At 46.3% G+C, this 12,518-nt stretch overlaps 1 protein-coding gene across 1 annotated transcript; it reads left to right on the top strand.

Annotated features, from left to right (window-relative positions):
• Positions 1–4,446: 4,446 nt before the first annotated feature.
• On the top strand, positions 4,447–11,943 carry LOC109206749 (RNA-directed DNA polymerase homolog). The gene is made up of 2 exons (XM_019369608.1): positions 4,447–4,854; positions 11,770–11,943. The coding sequence occupies exons 1-2, from the start codon at positions 4,447–4,449 to the stop codon at positions 11,941–11,943; spliced, it is 582 nt and encodes a 193-aa protein (XP_019225153.1).
• The last annotated feature ends 575 nt before the right edge of the window (positions 11,944–12,518 follow it).

Genomic DNA, 12,518 nt, shown 5'->3' with positions numbered 1-12,518 from the left:
AGTATAGAACCTTCTAGGATGGACTATAGTGTAGGTTTTAATAAACTTAGGGTAGTTACTTGTGTAACAAGTCAGAAAGTAAAGGGTAAACACTGAAATTAGAATAGGGACTAAGGGGTAAAAGGAAAATCTGAAGTTAGACCCTAAGTTCACCTATAAGTAGGCATTCATTTGCCTTGATGAAGAAGGTTTTTTTTTTCTGGGCAGACATCTAAACCCCCTCCCAAAAGGCATTACACAAAGTTTCTGGAAGCCTAAAATTCCTTCAGAATAATACTAATATCAGCATTAGGATCAGAAACAAGCTGGTTTACGAGTGTACTGTTCAACATTTGAAAGTTGCCGCAAAGAGAGTCATTAGGGTGTATTTGAGCTGCTGTAAAATGAAGTCTGAGTAGTCAAGTTGGTTTCGATTTGCATTGATGCTTGAAGTTGTTACTGTCTTGGTTCATCACTGGAATTTCAAGCTTATCCCTGAACTTGCTATGTTGACTGAGCTGTTACTGGACTTTAACTTATTCCTGGGCTGCTGTTGAAAACTGTCACTGCTGCTGATCTTTTCCTTTTCTCATTTGCATTTACCAGGTACACGTTTGAATCTGCCTTGCTGTAACTTTACGCTTGAAATGGAATACAATTACTCCCCTGTTTGATCCTGAAATGTGCTGCCTGGACTGTGGTGTGTTGGTAGTCGAATGGGCATTAGATTTAATCACCTAGCACAGTGTAAATCGATTTATATGAGTGTAAACCCTGGACTGTATAACTGGACTGTTCGTATGGACTGTGCAATGAGCTTTAATTCTGATTATGTAATTAATTTCTGGGAAGATTGCATCCAATGTTTAATCCTATATGCAGTACAGATTGCATCCAATGTTCAATCTCTGTATTTAAAACTGGGCAGTATTAGGTTGATATCAATAGGACAACTTGAATAAGTTTCTAGGCTGTTTCGATTTTTAGTTCGTAACAATAACACTGCATATTGAAATCTGAACTGGAATCTGGCCTGGCTTAACAGTTTGGGCCCAGTATTTTATTATCAAAAGGAATAAGTCTCAGGGCCTCAATGAACGGCCCAGGCTCGGTTAAATGCTTGTGTACGTATGGGCCTGGGCCTAGATTTGCTCGGTCAGTTTATGGTGTGCACGTAATTTTAACCTTTTCTTTTGTTGGGCTCGTCCTGGAGCCCAGTGGCTGCCACACAGTGTAAAGTCACTATTAGGTCCAGTAACAAATAGTCAAAGACGAATAAATATAAAAATCATAGATTGCTTTAGGATTTACCCTTTAAAATAAACAATTGACGAGACGAGCCTCGCCAAATAAACACACAAATTGCGGGGCCCTCATTAATTGCTTATATCAAAATATTTAGACCTCGGGATGTGCCATTTAGCGAATTTCATGGCTCCCCACACAGTTAATAAACGCGTAGTTGCTTTAGGCACGTATTTTAATAAATTTACCTTCCTAAACACGGGTGTACATTTATGTGACCCAAATCCAAATCTCAACGAAGTCGAAATGTGTTAACAATTACGGGTGCACTGGTGCGACGCGGTTCAAGACGCATTTTCACTGTGTTGCAATTCTCATAAGATATAAATAAAAGCGGTTTATTAATAAAGGGCACATAGGTTAGTACATGTTTTAAAACCAGATAAAATCAATCACAACAGTTGAGCGACCGTGCTAGAACCACGGAATCCGGGAATGCCTAACACCTTCTCCCGGGTTAACAGAATTCCTTACCTGGATTTCTGGTTCGCAGATTGATAACAGGGTCATAATCTCCTCGGGTCGGGATTTAACCGGTGACTTGGGACACCATTAATATCCTAAGTGGCGACTCTGAAAATTTAATAATAAATCCCGTTCCGATTGTCACTTCAAGTTGGAAATAACTCCCTTTATTATACCCTCTTCTGCGGGGGTAGTAAAAAAAGAGGTGTGACAGGTGCCGTCATGACATGTTCACGGTTGGTGAACTAGGGTCGTGACAAGTTGGTATCAGAGCTCTAGGTTTATAGGAGTCACGGAACACAGGCCGGTTTATTAGAGTCTCGCTGATCGGTACGGAGACGTCTGTACTTATCTACGAGAGGCTATGTAACTGTTTAGGAAAAATCTTCACTTCATTTGAATTCCTTGTCGTGCGATATTTTTGACATCAAATCTAAACTTCTGTCTTCTATTCTCTCACAGATGGTGAGGACACGCGCTACTCGAGATGATCAGGCACCCGCGCCCCCTACTGCAGCCGTCAGAGGACGGGGCTGGGGAAGAGGTCGAGGACGCGCACGCGGTGCAGCCAGAGCACCTGCGCGAGCTGCCGCCGAGGTACCACCAGCAGATCCAGATGGAGCCCAAGCACCTGGCACACCTACTACTGCCACTACTACTCCAGCGCTCCAGGAGACTTTGGCTCAGTTCATGAGCATGTACACCACCTTGACTCAGGCGGGGTTGCTTTCCCTTACTGCAGCCACGTCCCAGGCCGGGGGAGGAGCGCAGACTCCCGCCGTCCGCACTCCTGAGCAGCGAGTGCAGGTTGAGCAGGTTCCCGAGATTATTCCCCCACCGCCTGCAGCACCAGTTCAGCCCGAGGATGGGTCAGCTGCTTCAGAGGACGAGCAGCGGAGGCTTGAGAGGTTTAAGAAATATGATCCCCCAGTGTTCAGTGGCTTAGCATCAGATGATGCTTTGGGATTTTTGGAGGAGTGTCATCGCATTCTTCGTACTATGGTCATAGTGGAGTCTAGCGGGGTCTCTTTCACTGCTTTTCAGCTTCAGGGAGCCGCCTATGATCGGTGGCGTACTTATGAGTTAGACAGTCCAGTCGAGGCTGCTTCACTGACTTGGACCCAGTTCTCGGACATGTTTATGAGGGAGTTTGTTCCCCAAAGCCTCAGAGATTCATGGCGCGCAGAGTTTGAGCACTTGCGCCAGGGTGCTATGACAGTTTCAGAGTATGCCATCCGTTATACCAGGTTGGCCAGGCACGCACCGGCTTTGGTTGCTACTGTTCGAGAGAGAGTTCGCAGATTCATTGAGGGCCTTATTCCGCCCATCAAGTCTAGCATGGCTCGAGAGTTGGAGATGGACATTCCTTATCAGCAGGTAGTGAGCATTGCTAGGAGGATTGAGGGTATGCTCACCAGGGAGCGAGGAGAGAGGGAGGCCAAGAGGTCTCGGGAGTCGGGTCACTACTCTGGTGCCCGTACCCCATTAGCAGGTCGTTATGGCAGAGGTTATTCGGGTCGCCCTGTTCATTCAGCTCTTCCAGCAGCCGGCAGTACTCCAGCTCCGCCTACACCACATGAGCCTTACTATGCACCTCCAGTTTCTAGCGCGCCTCCTGTGCGAGGTGTTTCCAGAGGTCAGTCCAGCAGGCCTAGTCCCAGCCAGTCACAACCATCGCATCCTCCTAGAGCTTGTTTTGATTGTGGTGATACACGCCACATGGTTAGGGACTTCCCCAGACTTGGTAGGGGTGCATCTTCACAGGCTGCTCAGCCGCAGCGTGCTCCTCAGAGTTGTCAGGCCATGATCACAACTCCAGCAGCTACCCCACCTGCCCAGCCGGCTAGGGGCGGAGGTAGGGGAGATAGAGGTCGCCCTCGAGAGAGGGGCCGGGCCAGATATTATGCTATTCCTGCTCGTACTGAGGCTGTTGCCTCTGACTCCGTCATTATAGGTATTATTCTGGTTTGTCACAGAGAGGCATCGGTTCTATTCGATCCGGGCTCTACTTACTCTTATGTGTCTTCTTACTTTGCTCCGCATTTAGGTGTGCCTCGGGATTCTTTGAGTGCCCCCGTTTATGTTTCTACTCCTGTGGGAGATTCTCTTGTTGTGGACCGCATTTATCGGTCATGTTTGGTTACTATTCGTGGTTTTGAGACCAGAGCAGACTTATTATTACTCGGTATGGTGGATTCTGACATTATTTTGTGCATGGACTGGTTGTCGCCCCACTTTGCTATTCTTGATTGTCACGCTAAGACCGTGACGCTGGCTATGCCAGGTGTTCCGCGTATTGAGTGGAGTGGTACTTTAGATCATACTCCCAGTAGAGTTATCTCTTTTCTTAAAGCTCAACGCATGGTTGAGAAGGGGTGTGCCGCGTATTTGGCTTATGTGAGAGATGTTAGTGTTGATACCCCTTCTGTTAATTCTGTTCCAGTGGTACGGGATTATCCCGATGTATTTCCAGCTGATCTTCCGGGCATGCCACCTGATAGAGACATTGATTTCGGCATTGATCTGTTGCCGGGCACTCAGCCCATTTCCATTCCTCTGTATCGTATGGCTCCTCCTGAGTTGAAGGAGTTGAAGGATCAGTTACAGGAATTGCTTCGTAAGGGTTTTATTCGACCCAGTGTTTCACCGTGGGGTGCTCCTGTTTTGTTCGTGAAGAAGAAGGATGGTTCCATGGGCATGTGTATTGATTACCGCCAGCTGAACAAGGTTACAGTGAAGAACCGTTATCCTTTGCCTCGCATTGACGATCTGTTTGACCAGCTTCAGGGCGCACAGGTGTTCTCTAAGATTGACTTGTGCTCAGGTTACCATCAGTTGAAGATTCGGGAGCCAGATATCCCGAAGACTGCTTTCAGGACTCGGTGTGGTCATTACGAGTTTCTTGTTATGTCCTTTGGGCTGACTAATGCCCCGGCAGCTTTTATGCATTTGATGCACAGTGTATTCAGGCCATATCTTGACTCGTTCGTGATTGTTTTTATTAATGATATTCTGGTGTATTCCCGGAGTCGGCAAGATCATGAGCAGCATCTGAGGACCGTGCTACAGACCTTGAGGGAGAAAAAGTTATATGCAAAGTTCTCAAAATGTGAGTTTTGGCTGAGTTCTGTGGCATTCTTAGGCCATGTGATTTCTAGCGAGGGTATTCGGGTGGATCCGAGGAAGGTAGAGGCCGTGCAGAGTTGGCCCAGGCCGTCCTCAGCTACAGAGATTCGCAGTTTCCTTGGCTTGGCGGGTTACTACCGTCGTTTTGTGGAGGGATTTTCATCGATTGCTGCCCCTATGACTAGATTGACCCAGAAGGGTGCCCCATTTCAGTGGACAGAGGAGTGCGAGGCGAGCTTTCAAAAGCTCAAGACAGCTTTGACTACAGCCCCTATCTTGATGTTGCCTACCGGTTCGGGGTCTTATACAGTTTATTGTGATGCCTCGAGAGTTGGCCTTGGAGCAGTGTTGATGCAGGATGGTAGGGTGATTGCCTACGCGTCCAGACAGTTGAAGGTACATGAAAAGAATTACCCTGTCCACGACCTTGAGTTAGCTGCCATTGTTCATGCCTTGAAGATCTGGCGTCATTATTTGTATGGAGTGCCTTGTGAGATCTATACTGATCATCGGAGTTTGCAGCACTTGCTCAAGCAAAAGGATCTCAATATGCGTCAGAGGAGGTGGTTAGAGCTGCTGAAGGATTATGACATCACTATCCTATATCACCCGGGCAAGGCCAATGTGGTGGCGGATGCCTTGAGTCGCCGGGCGAGAGGGAGTTTGGCATATTTACCAGCTTCAGAGAGGCCTATGGCGATGGATGTTCAGGCCTTAGCCAGCCAGTTCGTGAGATTGGATCTTTCGGAGCCCAGTCGGGTTCTAGCCTGTGTGGTTTCCCGGTCTTCCCTATTTGACCGTATCAGGGAGCGGCAGTATGATGACCCTCATTTGCTTGTCCTTCAGGATAGGGTCCAGCGTGGGGATGCCAGAGATGTGACCATTGGAGATGATGGAGTAATGAGGATGCAGGGCCGGATTTGTGTGCCCAATGTTGATGGCCTTCGAGAGTTGATTCTAGCAGAGGCCCATAGTTCGCGGTATTCCATCCATCCGGGTGCCGCGAAGATGTATCAGGACCTGAGGTAGCACTACTGGTGGAGGCGGATGAAGAAGGATATAGTTGGTTATGTGTCTAGATGCCTCAACTGCCAGCAGGTGAAGTATGAGCACCAGCGCCCGGGTGGGTTGCTCCAGCAGATAGAGATTCCGGAGTGGAAATGGGAGCGCATCACCATGGATTTTGTATCTGGACTTTCACGGACCTTGAAGAAGTTTGATTCCATTTGGGTTATTGTGGACCGGCTGACCAAGTCCGCTCATTTCATTCCTGTGTGTACCACTTATTCATCGGAGCGGTTGGCGGAGATTTATATTAGGGAGATCGTCCGTTTGCATGGTATTCCAGTTTTTATCATTTCAGACAGAGGTACTCAATTTACATCGCGGTTCTGGAGAGCTGTGCAGCAGGAGTTAGGCACTCGGGTGGAGTTGAGCACAACATTTCACCCCCAGACGGACGGACAGTCCGAGCGCACTATTCAGATTCTTGAGGACATGCTCCGTGCGTGCGTGATTGAGTTTGGAGGGTCTTGGGATCATTTCTTGCCATTGGCGGAGTTTTCTTATAACAACAGTTATCAGTCCAGCATTCAGATGGCGCCGTATGAGGCTTTATATGGCAGGAGGTGTAGATCTCCGGTGGGTTGGTTTGAGCTGGGTGAGGCCAGGCTATTGGGTACAGAGATGGTTCAGGATGCATTAGAGAAGGTCAAGGTGATTCAGGACAGACTCCGTACAGCCCAGTCTAGACAGAAGAGTTACGCGGTCAGGAAGGTTCGTGATGTTTCATATATGGTTGGTGAGCGGGTTCTGCTTTGGGTCTCGCCTGTGAAGGGCGTCATGAGGTTTGGAAAGAAAGAGAAGTTGAGTCCGAGGTTATTGGCCCTTTTGAGATCTTGAGGAGAGTTGGGGAGGTTGCCTATGAGCTTGCCTTACCTCCCAGCTTGGCTGGAGTTCATCCGGTATTTCATGTTTCGATGCTCCGGAGGTATCACAGTGATCCGTCGCACGTGTTGGATTTCAGTTCAGTCCAGTTGGACAAGGATCTATCCTATGTTGAGGAGCCAGTGGCTATTTTGGACACGCAGATAAGAAAGTTGAGGTCAAAGAACATAGCTTCAGTAAAGGTTCAGTGACGGGGTCAGCTGGCCGAGAAGGCGACTTGGGAGACCGAGCAGGATATGCGCAACCAGTACCCGCATCTTTTCACTATTTCAGGTATGTTCTCTATGCTCGTTCGAGGACGAACGAATGTTTAAGTGTAGGAGGATGTAACGACCCGGCCGGTCATTTTTGGAATTTATGCCCCGATCCCCGATTAACTGCTTCCCCTAAGTTCATTTCTGCTATTTTGGTTTGCCGGGACGTTCGGTGTTGAGTTTTGGAAAGTTTTGGGACACTTAGTCCCTAAATGAGAGCTTAAGTGTTGAAAAATGGTCCGTAATTGGAACAGTGTGAAGACGACTTCGGAATGGAAATCCGATGGTTCAGTTAGCTCCGTTAGGTGATTTCGGGGTTGGGAGCGTGTTCGGAATGTATTTTGGAACCTCGTGGCTCACTTAGGCTTGAAATGCCGAAGTTTGAGTTTCTGAAGTTTCCGGTCTGATAGTGAATTTTTGATCTGAGGGTCGGAATGGAATTCATGAAGTTTCTATAGCACCGTTATGTCATTTGGGACGTGCGTGCAAAATTTCAAGTCAATCGGACGAGGTTTGGTTAGGTTTTTGATCGAAAGCGTGTTTTGTTGGAATTTGAAGTTCTTAGGCTTGAATCCTCGATTAATTCGTGTTTCCGGCGTTGTTTTAGGTGGTTTAAGGATTGGTACAAGTTTGAATGATGTTATGGGTTATGTCCGTAGGTTTGGTTGAGGTCCCGGGGGCCTCGGGTGTGTTTCGGATGCTCAACGGAGCATTTTGGAGTTTCAAAGTGTTGCAGAAAATCCTTCAGCTGTGCAGGTCCCAATTCCTTCTTCGCGTTCGCAGTAACGTACAAGCGTTCGCGTAACTTTGGCCTTCTTCCTCTTCGCATTCGCATCCTCCTCTACGCGTTCGCGTAGTGTAATTCTGGAGGATGACAAGTTTCATCATTGCGTTCGCAATTAGTGCTCCGCGATCGCATAGCTTCACACGTTTCTTAACCGCGTTCGCATCAGGGCTGTCGCGTTCGCATAGACTTATTGGACTCCAAGGGGTGGGCTTGATTTTCATTCAATGCGTTCGCATGACCTATGTCGCGTTCGCGTAGCTCACTGAACCCAGGCCTTCGCATCCGCATCCATTCCTTCGCGATCGCGAAGGGCATTTTTGGTCCCTTATATTTTCCTTCTTCGCGAACGCTGCGTGTCTTCGTCGTTCGTCGTCGTGCGTTNGACCTTAACCAAACATGCCAACAAGTCACATATCACCATTCAAACTTATTCCAACCTTCGGAACACTCAAAACAACATCAAAACATCAAATCACCCTCGAATTCAAGCCTAAGGATTTCAAAACTTCCGAATTTCGCAACCGATCCAAAATCCTATCAAACCTCATCCGAATGATCTGAAATTTTTCACACACGTCAAAAATGACACAATGGACCCCAGGATATGCGCAACCAGTACCCGCATCTTTTCACTATTTCAGGTATGTTCTCTATGCTCGTTCGAGGACGAACGAATGTTTAAGTGTAGGAGGATGTAACGACCCGGCCGGTCATTTTTGGAATTTATGCCCCGATCCCCGATTAACTGCTTCCCCTAAGTTCATTTCTGCTATTTTGGTTTGCCGGGACGTTCGGTGTTGAGTTTTGGAAAGTTTTGGGACACTTAGTCCCTAAATGAGAGCTTAAGTGTTGAAAAATGGTCCGTAATTGGAACAGTGTGAAGACGACTTCGGAATGGAAATCCGATGGTTCAGTTAGCTCCGTTAGGTGATTTCGGGGTTGGGAGCGTGTTCGGAATGTATTTTGGAACCTCGTGGCTCACTTAGGCTTGAAATGCCGAAGTTTGAGTTTCTGAAGTTTCCGGTCTGATAGTGAATTTTTGATCTGAGGGTCGGAATGGAATTCATGAAGTTTCTATAGCACCGTTATGTCATTTGGGACGTGCGTGCAAAATTTCAAGTCAATCGGACGAGGTTTGGTTAGGTTTTTGATCGAAAGCGTGTTTTGTTGGAATTTGAAGTTCTTAGGCTTGAATCCTCGATTAATTCGTGTTTCCGGCGTTGTTTTAGGTGGTTTAAGGATTGGTACAAGTTTGAATGATGTTATGGGATACGTCCGTAGGTTTGGTTGAGGCCCCGGGGGGTCCTCGGGTGTGTTTCGGATGCTCACGGAGCATTTTGGAGTTTCAAAGTGTTGCAGAAAATCCTTCAGCTGTGCAGGTCCCAATTCCTTCTTCGCGTTCGCGGTAACATACACGCGTTCGCGTAGCTTTGGCCTTCTTCCTCTTCGCGTTCGCGTCCTCCTCTACGCGTTCGCGTAGAGTAATTCTGGAGGATGACAAGTTTCTTCATTGCGTTCGCAATTAGTGCTCCGCGATCGCATAGCTTCACACGTTTCTTAACCGCGTTCGCGTCAGGGCTGTCGCGTTCGCATAGACTTATTGGACTCCAAGGGGTGGGCTTGATTTTCATTCAATGCGTTCGCATGACCTATGTCGCGTTCGCGTAGCTCACTCGAACCCAGGCCTTCGCATCCGCATCCATTCCTTCGCGATCGCGAAGGGCATTTTTGGTCCCTTATATTTTCCTTCTTCGCGAACGCGTGCTGTCTTTCGCGTTCGCGATGCTTTAGACCCCTGAACAGTACTTAACATTTCAAAAACGAGGTTTTTCCATTTTTATCAAAACTCAAGGTTTGGAGCTCGAATTTGGGAGCAATTTCAAGGGTTTTTCAAGGGCAATCACTGGGTAACGATTCTCTACTCTCCTATGACTAAAACCCATTAATCTAATCGCAAATTCGCCCTTTAATTTCGTGTTTTTGAATGGGAAGTGGGTAAACTTCTTAGACCTAACTATGGGGTTTTGAGGGGGCATTTGACCTCCGATTTGGGAGATTGTTATATGGTTAGACTCGTGAGAGTACGAGGGTTCTGAAAACATAAAAATTATTCGATTCCGAGATGATGGCTGGAGGGGCATTTGGGTCATTTTACCTATTTTCGCGCCCTAGCTCTAAATTTAATAGTGGAATCAGGTGTTTGCAATATTATTTACGATATGTAATTGAATTGAATAGATTTGGGCCATTTGGAGTCGGATACTCGTGGCAAAGGCGTGGTTTCTATTGATATTGAGCCGGTTCGAGGTAAGTGGCTTGTCTAACCTTGTGTGGGGGACCTTTCCCCTTAGGATTTGTTATTTGTTGATTTGAGTGCCTTGTACGCGAGGTGACGGGCGTGTACTTGAGCCAATTGTTGGAAAACCCGGTTTTTTTAAGATATTGAGATTGAGTTCCTTCCATATTTGCTTTGTTCTACTTGAAATTATAACTTGTCCTAGATTAGGAAATTATGTTTAGTTGATTTATTTTGCCTAATTGCTTAAGCTGCCTTAACTGTACTACGTGAAGCATGCTAGGTCAGTACTATCTGTTGCTTGTCTTTTTGTACTTCATTTCCGTGTACCTTCTGGTTGTGATTGCGCATTTACATTGGGACTACGGATGTGGGATTCCGGTAGCTCCCCCCCCCCTTGTTTGTTTACTTTGGGACTACGGGTTCGATTCTCGGTAGATCCCCTTGCACTTTTACTTTGGGACTGCGGGTTAGATTCCCGATAGATCCCCCTGCACTTTTACTTTGGGACTGCGGGTTCGATTCCCGATAGATCCCCCCTGCACTTTTACTTTGGGATTGCGGGTTAGATTCCCGATAGATCCCCCTGCACAATGGTGGTTGGACTACGGGACGGTATCCCGGAAGATCCTTCGGATGTACACATATGATGGACTACGGGACGGTATCCCGGAAGATCCACCGGACAGATGAGAAAAAGGGCTACAGGACGGTATCCTGGGAGACCCTCATTGTTATCATTGGTGTTGATCTGTGTTTACTCTGTGTTTATTCTGTACTCGTGTAGTTGTTATAGCCTCGTTGACTTGTCTTATCTCACTGCTGTATTTATTATTTCTGTCAGATTATTATATTGTTAAATTATTATTATTAATATATTTTGTCTCAGTAGGGCCCTGACCTTCCTCGTCACTACCCAACCGAGGTTAGGCTTGGCACTTACTGAGTACCGTTGTGGTGTACTCATGCCCTTCCTACGCATGTTTTCTATGTGCAGATCATCCAGGTACCTCCACTCAGGCGCACTATCAGTGAGGCAGGAGGACTACGGAGACTTCGAGGTAGATCTGCTGCGTCCGCAGACCGACGAGTCTCCCTCTTACTCTATCTTGAGTACTTAGTTTTCCTTCTTTCGGTTGTTAGAAATTCTGGAGTATGGAAACTTACTATACACTTCTGTAGCCTGTGTTGCCCGTGAGTTTTCGGGTTTTGGGAATTGTTTTAGGCTTGTGATATTGAGTTGTACTTGCCCAGCGGCATTCAGTACAGTTTCCTTTAGATACCTGATTTTATTTTCTCTATTTTTTTCCGCAAGTATTATATTTCCGCAGATGTTAGGCTTACCTGGTCATGGGGACCAGGTGCCGTCACGACATGTTCACGATTGGTGAACTAGGGTCGTGTCAAGCAATGAAAAGAATGATGAGCAGGCAATTGTTCCAAGAGGATCTGGGGAAATAGAGGAAGTGCCTATGGAATATGGCACTGATCAAATTATGTAGTTGTATCTTAATGTTCCACTGAAGACTCCGCTACAACATCTACATGATTTAGTTACACACAATGTGGCACCAATTGATGATGACTTAATGAGACAAAATCCTATGTAGGATGAGGAAGATGATGAATCAATAGCAGAAAACTTCAAACGGGTGGCTAGGGATGGGGATCTATCACCTACAGCTAGTGCTAAAGGAGGTAAGAAAACAAAGAAGAATCATAATAAAGAGCCAGAACAACCTTCAAGAATTATGCCCAGGAGGGCAGCTTCTCTATCTAAATGATGATCAAAACATTAATATAGAACATAAGGTCTGTGAATACAAGTAGGAATTTCCAAGGGTGATCAACATGAATAGGGAGCATAACTTTTGTGTAGTTGCATTTATGGAACCTTTTCAAAAGAAGAGATTCATTGATAGATATAGAAGAAGGTTGAATATGGAGACGGCATATGCAAATATTAATGGGCAAATTTGGTTGTTCTTTGATGCAGTGGTAGAATGGGAATTAGTGGAGGATACTGAGCAACAGGTGATTGTGAGAGTGCTTCAACATGACCTGGGGAAGCACACGATGATGACATTTGTTTATGCAAAATGTTCAGCAATTGAGAGGTTGGAATTGTGGGATCACTTGTGTTACTTAGCAAGTGATATGAATTTGCCATGGTTGGTAGGAGGGGATTTCAATGTGATATTACATGAAGATGAGAAAATAGGAGGACTACCGGTATACCTGCCTGAATATGAGGATTTTGCATTTTGTGTAAATTCTTGTGGTTTGTTTGAGCAAGGATACAAAGGAAGTCCATTTACATTGTGGAATGGGAGATCCAATGCTGCGTGTATATTCAAAA

The sequence above is a fragment of the Nicotiana attenuata genome, unplaced genomic scaffold (assembly GCF_001879085.1).
Source record: "Nicotiana attenuata strain UT unplaced genomic scaffold, NIATTr2, whole genome shotgun sequence".
NCBI classification, from domain to species: Eukaryota; Viridiplantae; Streptophyta; class Magnoliopsida; order Solanales; family Solanaceae; genus Nicotiana; species Nicotiana attenuata.
Note: the sequence above shows the minus strand (reverse complement) of the source record. Positions and strands in the feature narration are given on the sequence as shown.